The sequence below is a fragment of the Chiloscyllium punctatum genome, chromosome 5, assembly GCF_047496795.1.
Source record: "Chiloscyllium punctatum isolate Juve2018m chromosome 5, sChiPun1.3, whole genome shotgun sequence".
Lineage (NCBI taxonomy): Eukaryota > Metazoa > Chordata > Chondrichthyes > Orectolobiformes > Hemiscylliidae > Chiloscyllium > Chiloscyllium punctatum.
Genome location: NC_092743.1, coordinates 112,588,001 through 112,610,008, shown reverse-complemented (window position 1 = coordinate 112,610,008; position 22,008 = coordinate 112,588,001). Strand labels below are relative to the sequence as shown.

General features: G+C 39.6%; 1 protein-coding gene across 1 annotated transcript in view; it reads right to left on the bottom strand.

Moving 5' to 3' along the window:
* Positions 1-221: 221 nt before the first annotated feature.
* Positions 222-22,008, bottom strand: part of LOC140477355 (serine/threonine-protein kinase DCLK3-like) — a 36,895-nt gene continuing 15,108 nt past the window's right edge. Inside the window, exons 2-5 of the mRNA XM_072571077.1 lie at positions 11,827-13,625; positions 6,724-6,856; positions 3,282-3,449; positions 222-2,570 (exon numbers count right to left, since the gene is read on the bottom strand). Of these exons, the coding sequence (XP_072427178.1) occupies positions 2,353-2,570; positions 3,282-3,449; positions 6,724-6,856; positions 11,827-13,625 (2,318 nt within the window). The 3' untranslated portion in view covers positions 222-2,352. The remainder of the gene's footprint in view (positions 2,571-3,281; positions 3,450-6,723; positions 6,857-11,826; positions 13,626-22,008) is intronic.

Sequence of the window (22,008 nt, the reverse complement as noted above, 5' to 3'; positions counted from 1 at the left end):
TCCAGCAATTTAAATTCCTTGTGGATATGATCTAACAAACTTAATTACTAGAAAGGAATTCTAAAGGTTTGACCATTTATTCCATCAGGGCAGGTAAGTCTAAAGAAATCTATTGAGGCTGTATTGAATCAAAGACAGCATAAATTTTCATGCCTAATCTAAAATTTTGGCCATGTGTGCTGTAAATTATGTTGGCAAACAATCAAACAATATTAGGTATTAGATGAAATAAGTAGTCATTTATACTACTACAATCTGTGATGACTATAATAACTGCATTGAGCAAATGGCTCAATCCCAAAATCAGAGTGCACAGTTGGATCAGCTAAAAAGCTACTAGAAACAAGATATTAGCTAAGTGAAATATCAAATCACTAATGATTACAATAACCAAACCAAAAGCATTATCAGTATCCCATTTTATTTTGTTTTCAAAAGGACAAGAGTACATGTTCATCTTCAAATAAGGGGAGACACCAATCAGTATTAGTTGCTGAAATGAAATTTTTGTAGAACGTAAACACATTGTACAGTGACCACAGTGAAGGGGAATTAAACAGCTGGTGTCCTCAAAATATTTCCTCAGAAAAGGTTTCCAGATTCATTTACACATACAAATAAAATTGAATCCAAAGCAAACATACAGCAGCTACATTTATAAAAAATTCACTTGTCGGAGTCGCTGGCTGGCTCATCATTTGTTGTGCATCCCTAGTTGCTACTTAAGTGAAATAAGCCCCAACAACTTAATCAACATTCTGAAAAATATAACTTATTTGTGTGCATTTTAAGTTGGTTAGTGCTACAATACAGTACACTTATGTACAAAACCCTGGAACAGTTTAGACATTAATATAAACATATACCACAGATTGACTTAAAATACAGATTTTGAGAGTTAAAACTTTCCAGCTAAACCATTTAATGTAGAATTTAGCAGACCCATCAGTCAACATATGCCTCTTTCACAGAAATGCCCCAAGATCCAGCCTATTATGAGCATACGAATGGCCTCTCCTGGTGAGTCAGGTTGAGCGGTGTTTTAGGACAAAAAGTACAACAGTGATTTTGGGTGGGGGCACTGAGTGGGGGTCTGCAATAATGCAGATGTAGTGAAGCATGAGTAGTTATGAAGTTGCGAAGTATGAGTACGTTAGGATTTCAGTACCCTTCATGATGAGACAGGTCATGCACACTCACTATAATATCAAGATTTCAATTGCCTCTTACCTATTAATAAAAAATACTGTATCTTATCCTTGGGTCTTCGTGAGGACCAGTACTCTGAATACTACCAAGCAGTCCTCAATTTCAGTTGTCAACTGGGTGAATTCCTGACTAAAACTAATATCACTGATTAAAAAAAGGTGGCTGATTGGTTTGTATTTTTGTGTGTGCGCACAACTGGCTGTATGTTTCATGTAATGTTCTGGAATTTTTTTCCATATACAGCAGAATTCTTGCAATGATTTATTTTCAGCCTGAATTGGACAAGGGATTTTTAAAAGTGTACTAGTTTTCCTGACGCATGATACAGGTATTTGTGGATCAGGAGCATTGACAGTCATGTGGTTAGATTTGATGGAATAACCAGTCAGCTTTTATCCATCATTTCTATATAGAGTCATAGAGATGTACAGCATGGAAACAGATCCTTCGGTTCAACCTGTTCCTGAAATAACAGATAGCTGCATTTTCCTAGTTTCAATATTGTTAAAATCCCACAGATGATCATATCTGTTTTACATCATCAATGCTACACATACTAGAAATGAGGGGGGAAGAGACCTGTTTCACCTCATGTCTGTCTTAGATTGACTGAAAATGTCCAGGGAACAGCCTTGAGATCTTCCTTCCATTTGCTATTAGCAATGTTAGTTACAAATAAAATCTAAAATTTCAGCATTGCAACAATCCTAACAAAATATAGTTTTCATTTTTTTTAATGTATAATTTATTTATTAGATTGCTTACAGTGTGGAAACAGGCCCTTTGGCCCAACAAGTGCACACCAACCCTCCAAAGAGCAACCCACCCAGACCCATTCCCCTCTTCACCTAACAGTACAGGCAATTTAGCATGACCAATTCACCTAACCTGCACATTTTTGGACTGTGAGAATAAACCGGAGCACCTGGAGGAAACCCACGCAGACATGGGGAGAATGTGCAAACTCCACACAGACAGTTGACTTGAGACAGGAATTGAACATGGGTCTCTGGCGCTGTGAGGCAGCAGTGCTAACCTCTGTGCCATCATACCGCTACTCCGAATACATTTATTCATTCATGTTGGAAAATCAGCTGCCAGTAGACTTATTTTGTTTTTGCTCGAAGCTGGGACATTTCAGAGTCAGCATCTCAGGCTGGGCCTCTGTGTTGCAGAGTTCAGAATCTCCTGTCGACGACAACGCCTGAAATGTTGCCCGATGTTCATACTTACTTCCCGCTGTAAATTGTGGGTGTTCCGCTTGGCTGCTGACCAGATCCAAGCATGCTTGAGGACCTGCTGTGCAGTGTATCGATTTCTGGGATTCACCACCAGCAGCTTGCTCACAAGATCCTTAGCACCTGATCAAAGCAGAGCACGAAACAATCATATAAATCATGCTACTGACGACTGAAGCACTGGCACAGAGACAAAAGTAACAAGGAGACAGTTTTGGAAAGTAACTTTTCCAGTTGCAGGGTCCTGAAGTGGACAGACGCCTACCTGGACTGTATGATAATAATGAAATCACCCCACTGAAAATTTAAACACCCCAGGCAATTATGTCAACTGTGCATGTGTCAGGACCTCTTCAGCCCTCCACCATTAACTGAACTCTGCTGGTTCTGGATCTCCATGCAAGCTGCCAATTTCCGGTTCCCTTCCCTTATGCCATAGAGTTACACAAGGAAAACTGCTAACTTATTTGCAGAAAGCCAACTGGTGGATGACACCTTGAGATGAACATGTACTAGGTGCCATTAGATTCTTGTGCACGATTGACTTGATCAGGATAGTTGGACATAACTACATAAAGATTTAATGAGTCTTCATTGCAAATGTATTAAAAGAAAGAAACCAGCACAGGAAAGCGAGAGGCTCAACCCATCATAAACATACCACTGCAGTTAATTTCTAAATGTGAACCAGCTGTCAGAAAGCAAAAATTCCAGTTCCCACCTCATTAAGTTATCTCAATGTCACATTTCCCCTTCTTGTATGCCCCATAAAATCCCCCAAATTCACTACCTATCTAATTTAACTGACTAGTCACAGCATAAAATGAATCTCACCATCAGAAATACTGTCCCAATACGGAGAGAGGAATTCATATTCTCCAAGTTGGATCATTTCAAATAACTCCTCTTGGTCTCGCTCCAGACTACGAAATGGAGGAAAACCACACAGCAGGATATACAGGATTACACCAGTGGCCCACATATCCACTTCAAACCCATAGCCTATGAAAAGAATGTAACCAAATGTTAAAGAGAGTATGGACTTGCTTCAGTAGGTACACAGATACTAATTGTAGTTGAAGGTCAAAACAGTGTTCTATTGAACTTAGTGTTACAAAAGGAGGAGTAGGTTGAGTGGAAGAGTTTCTCTTTTATATATTGGAATAGTAGAGACTAAGTAATTAAATATGAAGAAGGCAAATTTAACTTTTACTGCCCCAAAATGACATTAGTAACATAAAATTATAGCCTGAATAAAGCTATATGTAGCACAGGGGTAAATAAATGGTTAAATGCCTATTTTGTTGAAAGGTCAACATTTCACTAAACATTAATGCACAGGTATAAAATGCTATTAATCAAAAATAATAAATTACGAATGGAAGTAGGAACACTTCCATTGTACAGAGCCTTAGTCACATCTCGGCTGCAGTAATGTGTTTGGTTTGTGCACAGTACCTCAGACAGCCTAATCTGACTTTAAAGGAAGTACAGCATAGATTCACCAGAACAGCATTTAAAGTGTTAAATCATACAGCTAGGTTGCATCAAGTTGACTGGTTTCCCTGAAATTTAAAATGTTGAGGGTAATTCTAATTGAGATCTTTAAAAGTAGAGGGGTTTGATACTCCTGATGCATAAAAAATATTCCCTCTGCTGAAGGAATCCAGAAAAACATAGTATAAAATTAGATCTTAAATTAAGCAGTTTGGCAGTGGAATCAGAAAGGACTATTGCACACTGTGTGTACTGGAAGCCTAGAATTCTCTCTGCGGCTGCTGGATCAATTGAAACTTTCAAGACTATAGATTATAGGCATTTGTAGTGCAGCGCATCAAGGGATACTGATCAAATGAAGTTGAGGGACTCAGCTATGGTCTAATTGAATTTACTTCAGCAGGATGGGGTTGAATGGCCAACTCCTGTTCCTACATTCCTACACATAAGCACTGCATATGCTGAAGCAAGTTAAATCAGGGTACAGTCAATATGGGAAGGGAAATTCAGGGAAATGTGACTAGGACACACATGTGAATAATGGAATACCACTTGTCTAGGGAATTAACAAAAAATTGCACTGGCTGGTCATTGCAGTTTTGTATGGGAACTTCTACATAATTCTGAATCATTTCAGGGGATAGCAGGAGAATTGGTGAGATATTGGAAGTTCAACATTACCAAGGGGCACTCCTGATGTGTTAAAATCTCGAAAATTACTACATGGTGCAACATAAGATTCCCAGTCAGGAGGCAGGTTCTGGAAGAGGTATTTTTCATTTGCAAGTATTTTCTCCAACAGCTTCAGTATAGAAACATCTTAAGCTTGCTGACCCCCAATTTATTCTCTTTATAGTTGATGCTAAGTGACACCAGTTAGTGGGAATATAATAACATTAAAATCTACTCTGTCACAAAGAAATAAATTACCCAATTTTCGGTTGTTGATTCTCCTAAACTGGGGGTCAAACACATTTCTTCTCATGTAAGTAGCAAAACAAATTGTTAACATTTGGGAAACTTGTGATTTGAACTGAAATGTCAAGAATAATGCAACAGAGTGCACTAAATACAACTGTACATTTTAATAAAGTCCATTACAAGTAACCAATAACAGGGGGAACACAGTATCCAGTCTATGATGCTTAAATATTTATGTTTTGGCAAATAGGTTTTCTGTTGTATGTGATGGGCATTTATTGGGGAGTTATAGAATTTTAAGCTTCTGACTTGGTTTTGTAGCCACCATATTTATAATGCTGGTGCAGTTAAATTTGTGGTCAGTTATGACCCTGAAGATTTGATTGTGGGGGACTTAGAGATGATAATTCCATTGCATGTCATTGGGCAATAGTTAGATCCTCTTTTGTTGAATTATTCTCTGGCACTTGTATGGAGTGAATGTTACTCAAACCTAAATATGATCCTGATCTTGCTACATATGACCACAGGCAGCTCTATTATTTATGGGCAATGGGGCAGAACATCCAGTAACAAACATTCCTACTGCTGTTCTTATGATGAGGGAAGTTCATTGAAAATGTTTGGGTCCAGATGAATACCCTAAGGAAATCCTGAGCAACACGATGGAGCAGAGATCATTGACCTCCAAAAACCACACCATCATCTTTTGTCTATGTAAGCTGCTAGCCAGTGTTGAGCTTTCTCCATGACTCCCATTAATTTCAATGTTACACCTTGATGCCACAGGGTCAAATTCTGCCTTGATGTCAAAGCCAGTCACCCTTACCTCTTTGAATTTATCTTTGTCTATGTGTGGATGTAGTGAAGTCTGGAGCCAGTTGGTTCTGGCAGAACCTAATATTCTTCTAAACAGTCTGCATCTGGCAGCAAAATTCTGGAAATTCTCTACTCAGATTAGAGTTAAAACTGCTACATCATTGGGCTTCAATATGCATATTTTAGAAAAAAGGCTCAACATACTTTGGCTGGCAGCTTTCCTACCTTTTCCGAAGAGTTAGTAAAAATTGGCAACAGTGACCCTAGGTGGGTCACTGAAGGCTAAGTTACCCATTACATTATAACTATTTATGTGCTTGGTAGGGTCAAAAATCAATCCATATTTAAGCCTAATGAAATTCTTTCAAGGAAGAAAAGTCTGTAGGAGTATGAATCAGTACTTTTGTATAAATGAGTTGATAGAAAAAAAATCACTTTGTCCACAAACTGTGTGTATTCCCACAAAACCCTTCACCCGCAGCAGGCTAGTGCCTACATGATGTAGTTTGCCACAATGGCTCTTGCAGTGCTTCAGTACAGAAGGTCTGAGCAATGAACTAGTTATAAAATATTCTCTCCAAAAATCATTAAATAGGAAGTCAAACATCCACATTCAACTCCATTTTACACAGTGGGCTGAAAGAATTGGTTTTGTAAATTGAATAACCTTTGGTCATTCCAGAGCCTGTACATTTATTGAAAGGTACAGTCTGCCTTCAGCACCCAAGGTCTCCATTTAAGTGGCACATGATGGTACTTCAAAAAGCGATGAAAGCTTTTTGTTGCATGAAAGAGATTGACGGATAATAGAGAACAGTACATTAGGTGCAGGACTAAAAGCAAATACAAAGCAGACAACAGAAGAAGCATTATCAAGGAATAACAAAATATGCTGCACAGCAAATAAAGGTCTTGCAACATTCCTGTGCAATGATAGGAATAATGGCTAACGCCAACAAACCAATGGCTAACACCAATAAACAAGTTTATAATATTTAATTCCTACTATTAGGATATATTTTCCTATTGTCTTTAATACCTTTCTCAGACAGGATTTCAGGAGCCACATATGTTGGTGTCCCACACACAGTAAATATGGGGCTGGTCACTTTCAAAGCGAGGCCAAAGTCAGCTAGTTTTAATACTGGGCTTCCATCAGCTTTATGTTGAACCTGCAGTTGGAAGTCAAACACTTAGAAGAATTAGAATGAAATAGTTCATGACCACAGAAAACATATTGCTCGATGCAAAGTTTGTTGGTGTTAGGAAGTAGATGCTAATCAAGGAGTATACCTAGATACAGTGTATAAACCCCTCCACATAGCATTAACATATCACAACTGTTGTCTGAGTGAGATTTCTGACACAGCTATCCTGGGCAATACAAGATGGTTTATTGATTTTCGTAGGACCATTATGGGCACTGTTATGTTGTGGCTATTCCCATAAGGAGTGGCCTTGGGGCTATCTAACTGCACTTCACATACAGCTTTTAAAGCTACAAGTGAAGATTTTTGTTACACCTGTCTAAGCTGGATGGATGTGAACTTCAGCCTACAAGTGAAAGGTCCAATGCATGAACTAGTCTCTGAGCAATGTTTTTCACAATTCACTACAAATTTCAATGTAACCTGATGAATTTAAATTTTACAGACTAGCAAAACTTTACATAACAGGAACAGGAATCTAGATGTACTGTTTCCTGCTGTGACCTCTCAGAATCATATCATAATACAAATAATTACATACATGATATAATGAAGGGCTTCATGTTTTTGCCAGCTCCTCTAGTGAATTTATTCACTTCATCCAATTGCTGGAAGTCAATGCCTCACTGGGAATGTAAACTTTATCATCAACAGCCAGGGTCAAACCAACCCTTGGAGAATGCTGTCAAGTTAAAACTCCAAGAGTGAAATAAGGAGAGAAACATGCAGCTGTGGCACAGCCATTTCAAAGCAGATTCACTGGGTTTAGTCTTAAAAAGCAATGAAAATCATAGAATCTCTACAGTGTGGAAACAGGCCATTTGACCCAACAAGTCCACACTGATCCTCCAAAAAAGTAACCCATCGAGACCCATTCCCCACCCTATTACTCTACATCTAACCATGACTAATGCACTGAACCTACACATCCCTGAACACCAAGGGCGATTTAACATGGCCAATTCACCTAACCTGCACATCTTTGGATTGTGGGAGAAAACCAGAGAACCCAAAGGAAACCCACTCACACACGAAGAGAATGTGCAAACTCCGTGCAGACAGTTGCCCAAGGCTGGAATTGAACCCAGGTCCCTGGTGCTGCGAGGCAGCAATGCTCACCACTGAGCTGCCATGCCACCAAATATTAGCTGAAATATGGCAAGTTATTTTCAGCCAGTGTATGTGTATCATTTTTAGTCATGGAATGACTTCTAACTCAATTTGGAAACGTTCTCATAGGGAAAGATGGACTTTTATTGTACCTTTCCAAGGGAAGTGAGCATCACTGACAGGGCCAGCATTTGTTGCACATCCCTAATAGCCCTTATAGTGAATGCTTTGCTATATAATTTCAGGGGATACACAAGAGTCGGTCATGTTGCTGGGGGTCTGGAATTACCCAGAGCAGAATGAATAAGGATGAGATGTCACCTTCCCTAGTGAACCATTTAAGGTTTAATGACAATTGATCATAGTTTCATCGTCACTAGTCATGAAGCTAACTTTCATTTCCAGGTTTTATTAATTGAATTGGAATTTCACAATATGTTCAACATATTGTCTAGCTATCACCATTGTTAACAGCTAACCCGAGAATGCAACTTTAAAAAAAAGGTTCTGTGATTTCCACATGAAAGAAGTGAAATTATCACTGTATTGTAACAGATGAAAGGCTTAATAGACAATCAATTTTTCAATGTATAATTTCAGTTACATCACACTGTAAATTTTTGCTATAAATTCTGTATTACGATCAAGCTCTCCACTATCACCTGATGAAGGAGCGTCGCTCTGAAAGCTAGTGTGCTTCCAATTAAACCTGTTGGACTATAACCTGGTGTTGTGTGATTTTTAACTCTCCAACTAAGTTGACTGAGGTAATTGGTCTTCATTGCCTCACATAGTGTTACATCCTTCCTTCTCATACAAACTTATAGGCTGTTTGAATTTCAGCTACCACCTCTGGGGTCTCCTCAAATGACCAGAGGTGGTTTCTGGCCTGGATGCACACATGGCAACTTGCCATTTGGCATTAAGATTGGAATCTTGTTTAGCGGTCAGGGGTCTGTGATAGTGAGAAACCTATGCTGCCTTTCTTTGGAGAAAATCTGCCAAACCACAAGCCAAGTGGGAAAGCCAACAATGGAATCAAGATTGTGCATGTGAATTCTCACCTACTGACAGCTGCTGACTAATCAGATGCCTTCAAGTGTTGTTCTTCAACTACATCACTGGATAGATAGTTGCATGTTCCTGAAAGAGTTTACACTGAATCCTCTGGATTGCACTGCAACTCCATCCACATGCAGGCAATAAGGGGTTCGCCCCCACTTCTCAATGTTTGTTCATTCATACTAAAAGGGTTTCAGTTGCTGGCAGTGCAGGAAGATTCAGATAGAGACAGCAAACTGGTTTCAGGTATGCCTATCTAATCTAACTATCCTATCTAATTGAGTTTCTGTTCCTCTCTCTCCAAGCTTGCCCTCAGAGACAGCAGAAGATTCTACCCTGTCATGTGCAAAGGGAGGAGGATTTCTATATTTATTGCAGGGACATATTGTCACTTGCTGGATCTGCCATAAACCTCAACATGGAAGAACCGGAAACCAGTGACAAATTGTAGAGTAATTGGCAGTTAATGACTAGTTGGCAGTCTAGGCATCATCATCAAAATTTTATCACATTGAAATCTGTGGTTTTACCCAATTTTCCACCAGTACAGGGCCTGAATATAGACAACTGATCCCCTGGTCTGCTGCAGACTTCAAAGGAATTTTGAACAGGCAATTAACAAATACCTGGCATCTCCAAATCATAACAAATATCCTATCCAAGTAATTAATAGTGCTGTGAAGATCTGATTAGGACCATAAATCACATAATTTGAGGATTTTCTATCTTTTCTTCTAACCGTCTTATATTATTCACTGATGTTTCTTTTATAAACAATCAGCAGATTCATTGGAAGGTCCTCAATATGCAGCCAAGAATAAAATTTCAAGCATCATTACCCGAGAAGCTTTTGACTTTTTTTATAGACCTACAAATTGACTCCACAGTGACTGCTGTAGTCTTTATAGAGCTTTTCTTCTGCAAATCTATTTTTAGCAGGTCCACTGACAGATGGACAGGTCATGAGAGCTTTACTGAGATGGATAAGATGGCACACTGCTTTCATTTGGAGAGCTGTTTTCAGTGAGTATGGCAACTGTATTCTAGCCTAGAATAAAAGTTTCTCTTCAGAGTTGTCATAGATTGTTCTTTGTCAAGGTAGAGCCACTCATCTGTTCTAGTGATCCACAAAGAATCTTTGTGTGCAAGTTGTGTTTAAGAAAGAATGTCATATTTGTGTTGAAAGTAATGAATGTCAAGTATCAAAGCTAGGTTCCGCTGCTGCTTCCTCTGTGGATTGGAGAAACCAGACTCTGACCTACTGGAAAATGAATTATTATAAAATATTAACACTTGGAAATTGTTTAAATTCAAGCATATTGGATTGATTGCTCAACAACAGCTTTTTTTTTCGTTTAAACTTAAAATTATTCCCCTTTGGCTCTTTGGTCCTGAAGTCTTAAGAATTCCAACAATGGTTCGAATTCAATGACCACTCATTTAGTGTCCTCAGAAAATGTACATGAATGGAAACTAAACTCACAGAAAATGATTAAGGGCAACTAGAGATAGGCAAAAATACTGGCCAGCTGACATTTTGGGCAAAATTCCTTCATCAGGAATGCCCGAAACGTTGACTGTCCTGCTCCTCGGATGCTGGCTGACCTGCTGTGCATTTCCATCACCACATTCTCGACTCTAATCTCCAGCATCTGCAGTCCTCACTTTCTCTTAGTTAAAAATACTGGCCAGCTAGGGACGTCCACATACTATGACTGAATTTTAAAAAATGCTAATCCAGTTTCTGGGGCAGAAGGAGGTGCATTAACAGTTCATGAATGAGAAAACCTATATTCCACTAACAACTATCAGTCCAATGAATAGAAGAATTAGAATAGGAGCCTTTTACTTGTGATAGCATCTTAAAAGTAAATTTTATAACAATAATGAAACGTTTCAAACATATCGAATAAAACTGTTTACTCACATTACATACTAAACCAAAGATTCATTCAAGCCAGAAGGACAACTTTTACAAAGCATTTACTAATTCATGGCTCACATATTTACATTGTGTTCATCACTTTTGAAATAAATTGTAAATCTTACTGGCCCCCATTCTTTAGCCTCATATTCATCAGGCATTAATTTCAATAGATAGGAATGTATACAGAGGACACATTGGATCTATGTTTGAGCTTCCAATATACACTCCTGACATAAGCTCAACACCAAAATTTACTCCAAAATTTCAAAAGGGTGAGCTTTTTAATTCAGAATCTGAAAATTTTCTAACACATTATGAAACCTCATATAACTTTGCTTCTTGTTTATTACATGATCAGGTGGGTGCTTTCTAAATCATGCATAGACATTAGACTTCTCTGCTAAATTTCCAAGATATCTACAATCAATAAGTAGAAAAGGTAAGTTGAAGTTAGATAACATAATGAATTATATTTAAAGAATAAAAATAGCTATTGTTAATATTATAATGATATTCAAAATACAATGTGGGCAAAAGCATAAAGTATGACATATATAGTTCCTTCAACATCCCAACGAACTCTCAGATAAAATAAACCACGTCACCTAAGTTATCAGGGCAAGTAACCAACCTCTAATTGAAATCCCAAGGAGGACAGAGGTAAAGCGGATAAAGATTCTAAGAATTAAACTGCTTAGGACACAACCATTAATATTGGGGTGAAACAAATAGTGGATTTAACACTGTGAATCCATGAGTGATGGATAAATGAGGAAGAATGCAATATTAAGAATAGGTACACTCTGTAGTGTAAAAACAACTTGTCAGTACTTACAAGAAGATTTTCTGGTTTCAAATCACGATGCACAATGTTCTTTCTGTGGATGTATGCTAATGCATCACAAAGGTTGTCCATCATAAGGGCAGCATTGTTTTCTGTAAACTTAACACTATCTGTAATTGCATCAAATAGGTCTCCTCCATGAATGTATTCCATAATAAGGTATATTTCACCCTCTGTCTCAAACTCTTCAATGAACCTCACAATATGAGGGTGAGAAAGGCTCCTTACAATTGCAATTTCATTTTCAATCATGACCTCTTTTCCTTTTAACTTAGATTTGTCAATGATTTTCACTGCATATTCATATTCTGTATTCCTAAGCCGACATTCTTTTACTAAAGCAAAGTTACCGTCTCCAATAGTTCTACCAATTTCATAATAATGCTCAATTTCTCTTCGAGGTTGTGACTGCTGTGGTCTTGACATCAGTAATTGTGTTTCTCTAGAGTGAATGCTATGGTCTTCTTTGATAAAGGGCTGTTCCATTCTGATTGTTTTCACAGGTTGGTTTTGAGCTTTTTCCACTTCTTCATCATTCCATGTTTGTTCTTCCTCATCCCTTGAAGTTTCCTGACCACAACAGCATTTTTTTGTATCTTCTTGCTTTGACATTTTACAGTCTTCATCTCTTAGAGCATGCGATTTATCTTCTGTTCTCCATTGGTGATCCTCCTTTTGCCCTTGTCTTTCAGGCTTCACTTTATCCCATTTATCTGTTTCTCCTTCTTTAATGCTCTTCTGTTCCCACCTTATATTCTTCATTGGCTGTTCTCCTTCAATGTCACATTTATCTTCTTTCCATTTATTTCTGTTTCTTGCTACCTCTCTCCTTTCCACTTCCTTAAACTCATAAGACATTTTTTGTTTACTATTGGCTTCAATTCTATCTTCTTCCCATTCAGTTCTTCCGACCTGCAATATCTTCATTTCTTCCACTCTTTTACCTCCTCTTTCATATGTCTCTATATCCTTTTCTGTTCCTCTACTCTTCTCCTTGCTTTTATGCTTCTTCTCCTTTTTGTTGATTTGGTATTTATCCATTTCTTCTTTGTCCCTGTCAAAGTTTCCATCATTCTTCTGCTGTCTTACTATCTCATCCAGCTCTCTGTACTCTCTTGCCCATCTCTCCTGTTCCCATTTCCGAGCTCTCTCTCTTTCTTGTTGTCCCACTCTGGTTCGGACTTCTTCCATCTTTTTGGCAATTTGTTTTTCAGATTGAGCAACTTCAGCATTTTTGAATCTCATCTCACTGCGTCTGTAGGGAGGTTTCTCAGAATGACACCAGTGTCGCTGGATCAAGCTCCAGGCATATGGATTCTTGGGATAGAGTTCTCTTAATACTTTCTTTATATCACTCATGGTTATCTGCTCTCTGCCAGCAGCAATAAACACATCATCTCCTCTGTAAAAGTCTGAAATACTTCTCACTTCTTTCCCTTTCAAATTGTACAGCTTCTTCACACATTCACCTTTGCCATGGAGATGTCTCATAGCTTCTGCGATATCACTTATGAGTTGCTCAAATGTCTGCGTGCAGTATCTGTTCAAAAGAATGGTCACCTTCTTATGTGATTGCCCACTTGCTTTTATTATTGTCATGATCCTCGGTTTTGCAGGAATGGTGTCGGAGTGGATAGCATGACAGCAGCCCCTTTTGTGAAGGAGTGTATTGCGATTGGTTGCACCAGACAATGACTGTCCAAAAGTACCCCGTCCTATGGGTGGATATATTGCCTGCAAGTTATTTTCCTGAAGCTCACTGCTTAGGTCATCAAACAAGGCTTGTTTCTCTGAAAAACAGAAGATTTAATAGTTTAGTCTGCCTAGTTACACCAGCTTTTTTCAAAAATTAAAATCAGAAAAGCTCCAATGATCAACATTCTCCAGCATGAGTGCACAATATGCAAGTGACTTACATAAGCCTGAATTATTCCTTTGCACTATGCTAAGGATCTAAATAGGAGAGAGCTTAGATGTTGGTTGTTTTTTGAAAAAAAGAGTTCTCATTGATCTATTTGTCATCAAATGCAATTCGTAAATGAACCACTGAGGGTCTGGAGACAACACTCATTGTGACACATTGTACATCACGTGTTAAGAAGCAATTCTTAATCTTAAATTATGAGTAAGCCTCTCAAACCGGTCAGAAATTTTGCAACAATTAGTTTCTCCACTGCTACTTTATGATCTTGCCTTTATTTCCATTAACCTGTAAAGTCAACATTGCCTTAAAGGTTTAATTGCAATTGAATCCAAACTCAATTTAATTGTATTTCCCAATATTATACAATTTAAACTTTAATTCCTAAAGCTACAAATGATATTCTAAAACACCAAAAACCATGAATTAAATATTCACAACAATAGCTACCAAGGAAGCAGCACTGAAATTGGCACAGTGTAGAATAAATAGTGAGATCTATCAGTCTACACTCAACATGTCACACAGAGCAGAATTAAGCAGGTGTAAATCCTGAAGGCGGCCAGTAATTGACTGCATAGGTCCTAGCGTTTATGAAAATAACAGAGGTGCAGGCCTTAAGTACCTGGTCTTTCAATAAAAATGGTTCCTGTGTACCAGCAGTTGTTTCATCTGACTGCAAGGAAACGAGTGTAACATGTGGGAAGTTTTTAAGGTGTGTATTAAAATGCATGCATTTCTGTGCATAGCATTATCTCACTACAATCAAACATCAGAATTGACTTCTGCTTATTCATTCATGGGGTCTGGGTTCCCTGGGCTGCTATAAATATTGGCCCATCTATAGTTGCCCATTAGATGGTGGTGCTGTGCTAGTTCCTTGAATTCCTGCTGTCTTTTTGATGGAGAAATGTTGTTAGAGAGGGAATTCCTGGATTCTGGCCCAGTGACACTGAAGAAATGGTGATGCATTTCCAAGTTAGGATAATCAGTGCCTTGGAGGGGAACTTGCAGGTTGTGGGGGTTCCCATGTATTTGCTGCCCTTGTCCTTCTTGATGATAGTGGTCATTGGTTTCTAAGTTGCTGTCCAAGTGCCCTTGGGTGAATTGTTTCAGTGAATCTTATAGATGGTACACACTGCTGCTTGAGCATTGGTGGTGGAAGGAGTACATCTTTATGGAGGTGATATCAATCATGTGAACTGCTTTGTCTTAGATAGTGCCAAGCTTTTTGAGTGTTGTTGGAGCTACACTCCTCCAGGCAAATGGAGAGTATTCCATCACACTCCTGACTTGCATCTTGTAGATGGTGGACAGGATTTCAGGGTCAGGTATCTAGTTACTTATGGCAAGATTCCTACACATTAACCTGCTCTTGTAGCAGTCTTATTTATATTGACAGTCCATATCAGTTTTTAGTTAATAGTAACTTCACCAGAATGTAATTAGTAGGAGAAAGTTAAAAATCACACAACAGCAGGTTATAATCCAACAGGCTTACTTAGAAGCACTAGCTTTCGGAGCACTGCTCCTTCATCAGGTAGTTGTCAGGCAACTACCTGGTGAAGGAGCAGCGGTCCAAAAGCTAGTGCTTGCAAATAAACCTGTTGGACAATAACCTGGTGTTGTGTGATTTTTAACTTTGTCCACCCCAATCCAACACTGACACCTCCGAGTCATTAGTAGAAGATTCAGTGATGGCAATGCTATTGAAGGAGAAAGTGAGGACTGCAGATGCTGGAGATCAGAGCTGAAAATGTGTTGCTGGAAAAGCGCAGCAGGTCAGGCAGCATCCAAGGAGCAGGAGAATTGACGTTTTGGGCATGAGCCCTTCTTCAGGAATGAGGAAAGTGTGCCAAGCAGGCTAAGATAAAAGGTAGGGAGGAGGGAATTGGGGGAGGGGCGATAGGTGGAAGGAGGTTAAGATGAGGGTGATAAGGTGAGGGTGATAGGGCGGAGTGGGGGTGGGGGCAGAGAGTCAGGAAGAAGATTGCAGGTTAGGAACGTTGTGCTGAGTTCAAGGGTTGGGACTGAGACAAGGTCGGGGGAGGGGAAATGAGGAAACTGGAGAATCTGAGTTCATCCCTTGTGGTTGTAGGGTTCCTAGGCGGAAGATGAGGCGCTCTTCCTCCAGCTGTCGTGTTGCTATGGTCTGGCGATGGAGGATTCCAAGGACCTGCATGTCCTTGGTGGAGTGGGAGGGGGAGTAACCAGACCATAGCAACATGACGGTTGGAGGAAGAGCGCCTTATCTTCCGCCTAGGAACCCTCCAACCACACGGGATGAACTCAGATTTCTCCAGTTTCCTCATTTCCCCTCCCCCCACCTTGTCTCAGTCCCAACCCTTGGACTCAGCACCACCTTCCTAGCCTGCAATCTTCTTCCTGACCTCTCCGCCCCCACGCCCACTCCGGCCTATCACCCTCACCTTAACCTCCTTCCACCTATCGCATTTCCAATGCCTCTCCCCCAAGTCCCTCCTCCCTACCTTTTATCTTAGCCTACTTTCCTCATTTTCGAAGAAGGGCTTGTGCCCGAAATGTCGATTCTCCTGCTCCTTGGATGCTGCCTGACCTGCTGCACTTTTCCAGCAACACATTTTCAAAGCTATTGAAGGTCAAGGGTCAATAGCTAGACAGTCTGTTGATGGAAATGGTCATTTTCTGGCACTTCTGTAAGTATTACATGCTGCTCCTCAGTCCAACCCTGGATTTTATCCTGGTCTTGTTGCATTTGGAATTCTTCAGTATGAGGAGTCATGAATAGTGCTGAACATTGATGATTGCACAGTGAACATTCCCACTTCTGACCTTATAACGGAGGGAAGGCCATTAATGAAACAGTTGAAGATAGTTGGGCCAAGGACACAACCCTGAGGAACTTCTACAGAGATATGCTGGAACTGAGATGACCACCTTCCGACAATCAAAACTGTCTTCCTATGTACTAGATATCAACAGATATCTCCTTGATTCCCACTGGCTCCAGTTTTGCTTGGGCTCCTTAATTCCACATTAGGTCAAATGCAGCCTTGATATCCAAGGCAGTTGTTCACACCTCCCCTCTGAAGTTCACCTTTTTTATTCATGTTTCAACCAAGGCTGTAATTAGGTGAGAAGCTATGGTCCTTGGGCAACCCAAACAGGGTGGCAAGAGCAGATTACTGCTGAGTAGGTGCTGCTTGAAGGCACCTTTGATGCCACCTTCCATCACTTTACTACTGATGGGCCAATAATTGGCTAGGTTGGATTTGTCCTGCTTTGGGAGTACAGCATCCACTTTGGTAATCTTCCACATTGTTAAGTAAATGCAGTGTTGTAGCTGTACAGGAATAGTTTGGTGTGGGGTATGGCAAATTCTCAGAATGTTGTCAGGCCCCATTCATTTTACAGTATCCAGTGCCTTTAGCTATTTCTCGATATGTGGAGTGAATCCAACTGACCAAAATCTGGCATCTGTGTTGCTGGGACGTCCAGAAGAAGCCAGGATGGATCAACCACTTAGTACTTCTGGCCGGAGATTACTGCACATGTATCAGCCTTATTTTTTGTTGCTCTGAATTGGGTGGGGCCTCCCATCATTTAAAGATGAGAGTATTTGTGGAGGGTCCTCCGACAGTGAGTTGTACATTTGTCCTCCACCATTCATGGCTGGATGTAGCAGGACTGCAGAGTTTTAAACTGATATATTGCTTTTGGAATCACTTAACTTTGTCTATCACATGCTGCATATGCTGTTTGGCACACAAGTAATCCTAAATTGTAGATTCTCCTGGTTAACACCTTATTTTAAAGCTATGCTGGTGCGGATTCTGGCATGCCCTCCCACACTCTTTATTGAACCACACTTGATGGTCATGAGAGAGTGGGGTTTATACCAGACCATGAGGTTATAGATTGCGTTGGAGTATAATTCTGCTGACGGACATTGAAATCTCCCAGAGTACACTCTGTGTCCTTGCCATCCTCCAAATGGTGTTCAACATGGAAAAATACCAATTCATCCATTGATGGTTCAGGTAGGGGGAATGGAAGGTTTGGTTGGTAGGTAGTAATCAGCAGCCGATTTTGATCTAATGTCATGAGACCCGTGGAGTCTGGAGTCATTAACTGTATACTACTGTGAAGGTACTACTGCTGAGTCTGCCCTGCCAGTGGGCTGGGAGTGGTAGCGTAGGGCATGGTGTAAGTCAGAAAATTAAAGTTTCATGAAGCAAGAGAATGTAGTAATCATGGCGTGACTTCAGTCCACATATTGGACAGGTAAACTGAATCAGCACCAATGCTATGGAGGAATTTGCAAGACGTAGATTTTTAGGTGTTCAAGTATTGGGTAAAGGATCAAGTCGGCCACGATTTAATTGCATGGTGTACCAGACGTGAATGTCTATGTGTTAATTTCTAGGCCAAGTTATACCCACACTCCACATCGAGCGAGCACAGACAAAAGTTAAAGTATCATCGGTTTACTCAATAGTACCCTACATGCTGAAACAATATGAATTATAACGATGATAACTATTGAAAAGCATAACATATTCTGCCACTGGAGAAAGGAGGAGTTCTCCATATCAATCAGAGAAGGAAATGAAAGGCAGTCTTCTCTTTGATTACATCAAAGAGCACTGAAACTAAGAAGCCAGCGTCATTATTCTTTTAGGCCGGATCGCTATTTCAATGACAATAAGAATAGAAGATGCTAAGAATAATCAGCAGGTCTGCCAGCATCTGTGAAGAGAGAAAAAAAAACAGGTAAAACCTGTAAGATCTGTTACTTGATTTAACTCAGACCTGTTCTTCACACAGATGCTGCTAGACATACTGAGTACTTTCCAGCCTTTTCTGATTTAATTTCACATTTCCAGCAGTGTTTTGCTTGTTTCCACTGAATATACTCCAATTATATAGGTTACATTTTTACTGTTCCTCAACATTTCTTCCAAAAAAACACACAAAATGAATAGACTTTTCAAACTGATAATTCTGCTGCTGTAGAAGGTAAAATGCATGAAATTGACTTGCCACGTATAGCAACTATTGAGTATGACACTGCATAGCTAGTTCATACACTGGGGTAGATATTAAGTCTGTGCTTGTTTTTAGCCTGAGATCTGTGGAACCTTAGCTACATATTTGGCATGAGCTTTCTCCATTAGCTTGATCTCCACAGGAGCTCAGTTAATAGGACCCAAGCCACCCAAGGTGTGATCCAGGAAGACAGATGGAACAGAAAATACTAGCATTTTCTATATACCCTGCGAACAATAATCATGTAGGATACTGCCCACAGTTCCTGCAGGTCCTTGTTCATCCACCTGGATCGAGTGACTGTGCAGACTTTGTGAGCTGAATGGCCTAATTCTTCCTCTATATCTTATGACCTTCAGAATCTATGTTTAGTTGGTGACTCGAAGATCCACTGAAGGATAATGAGCTTATCAGTCCAAACCACTTTTTTAAAAGGGACCCTCTAACAGGTACTTGTGCTCGAATTTGAACAATAATCTCATTAGTGGGACTTTATCAAAAGCTTTCTGAAAGTCCAAATACAACACATCCACTGGTTCCCCCTTATCAGAAGTAGGCCATTTAGCCCATGGAGTTTGCCCCACTACTTAATATGATCATGGCTGACTGAACACTCATTGCCCATTACCTACACTATCCTGATAACCCATTACAGCATTGGTAATCAAATATTAATGTCTACTTAAAATATACTCAAAGACTGAGCTTCTTCAGTACTTGGGTTGAGAATTCCAAAGATCATAAACCTGAATTGAAAAAACTTCACTGCAGTCCTAAATGGCATTACCCTTATTTTTAATTGTGCCCCAATGGTACAGAATTCTCCAACCAGGAGAAACATTTTATCTGCATCTACTCTATCCCTTTAAATATTCTGTAGGTTTCAATGAGATCATCTCATTGCATGAGACCCTTAAAAAAATGCAGGCCCTATTTTACTAGTTACATCTCAAAAACTATTAAATTTGCCTTTCCCTTTTATAAATCCATGTTGACTTTATCTAATCCCACTGGTATTTTATTAGTGCCTACTAGCATATCCTTTATAGGTGACTCAAGTATTTTCTTTACTACAGCCTGTAATTCCCAAATTTCTTTATTACTCCCTGTTTCAAATAGTTGGGTTACGTTTTCCTATCTCTGGTTGGCCAGGACTGTTACAGAATTCACAAAACTTTAAAGGATGACAGCCAACACATCCATTAATTACATGGCCACCTCTTTTAGTCCATAGAATACACAGTTTGACTTTGAAAATGCTCAATAGTTTATTTCTTGGACAGTTGTTGATATTAAACCTGTCAGTAAAACTGCATGAGGTTAGACTGATGACTTTGAGACACTATATTCTGATTATTCCCTGAAGAATCCTTGTCCTCCCAACTCAGTAACATGTCATGGTGACTGTGCTTCATATTCTTAGTCTTCTAGATCATCCATCACTTGGTTATCCATTACAAGTTGATGAAATTGATCTAGGTGGGATAATGTCAGAACGAAAATAGAATGAATGGAAGAGAAGTACAGCATAGGAGAAGGCCCTTCGGCCTTCCAACCCTATTCCAATCATCATGCCCAAACTAAAATAAAAATTAAACCTTCTGCCTTTATTTGGTCCAGTTCTGTCTTCTTCCTCCCCACTCATGTAACCATAATTTTGTAGACCTCTATCAAGTCTCCTGTCAGCCACCATATTTCCAATGAAAATACGGTCTTTTTAACTTTTCCTCATAGCCAATGCCCTTGAGACCAGGCAACATCCTAATGAACCTTTACTGCACTCTCTCCAAAGCTTCCATGTCCTTCTGGTAGTTTGCCAAATAAAACTGTGCACAATACTCCAAATGCAACCTAATGAGGGTTTTATATTGTTGTAACATGGTTTGCTAACTCTTGTACTCCAAGCCCTGGCTGATAAAGGCAAGCATACCATATGCCTTCTTAATCACCTTGGCCACCTTGGCCTCACTTTTATAGGGAACTGTGGACCAGATCCCTCTATATATCAATGTTCCTAAGGGATCTGCTAGTTACAGTATAATTCACACTATATTTAATCTTTTAAAATGCATCTCCTCACATTTGTCTGGAATAAACTCCATCTGCCATATCTTTGCCCAAATCACCAATCCGTCTATATCCTGTTGTATCCTTTCTCAATCATCTGCCCTATCAGGAACTCCACAATCTTGGTGTAGTCTGCAAACTTACTAATCAGACCAACCACATTTTCCTCCAGATCATTTATATTAACTACAAACAACAGAGGACCTAAGACTGATCCCTGTGGAACACCACTAGTTACAGCTCTCCATCTCTGTCTTCTATGACCAAGTCAGTTTGAATCCAACTAACCAGCCCACCCAGAATCCCAATCTGCCATTTTGGACTTCATCAAATGTCACTAAAGTCCATACAAACTACATCCACAGACCTTCTCTCATGAATTATCTTTGTCAGCTCTTCAAAAAATTGGTTGGTGAGACATGACCTTCCCTGTAGAAAACCATGCTGGCTGTGACTAACTTTCTTCCAAATGTGTATATATCTTGTCCCTTAGTAACTTCTCCAAGAACTTCCCCACCACAGACCTGGGGAAAATGTGGATGGTCAGGTGAATATATAACTGACATCGTGATCCCTTGCAATACTTATGTATAAATTAGTATGCACACAATTATGTTTAATGGTACAAAATGTAAGCTTCAGACCTCTGCATGTATGTCAAATATAAAAAAGGGAGAATAACTAAGGATCAGTGATCTCCAAGGAAGATCAATCAGCTCGACCAAAAGGATTGGAAATTTGATAGATCAAATAGATCAATCACAATATATTTAAATTTCAATTCTTCTCATATTTGATTGAAGACTCACAAGAGATCATTATCTCACATACTCCTATTTTGTGGTTGTAATTTTGTCGATAGATCATGTTTGTCAGCACTTTGCAATACTTCTGTTTGTCTTTATTACATGCTGCTGCTTTTAGCTAAAGATACTACACAATGGGGCCGGGGGGGGGGGGGGGGGGTAAGGTGGCAGAAGTGGGGCAGGAGGGCTGCAGTTTTTTTCCTGTGATTGTTTGGAGATCCAGATTGCAGCCAAACCAAAGAATAAAGGCTATGGACGTCTGGAGGAACAGAAACTGTAAGTTAATGTGGAGATTATTTGAGCATGTGTCACTGTTTGCACTATTTAACTTACTTAAACAATGATTAGACA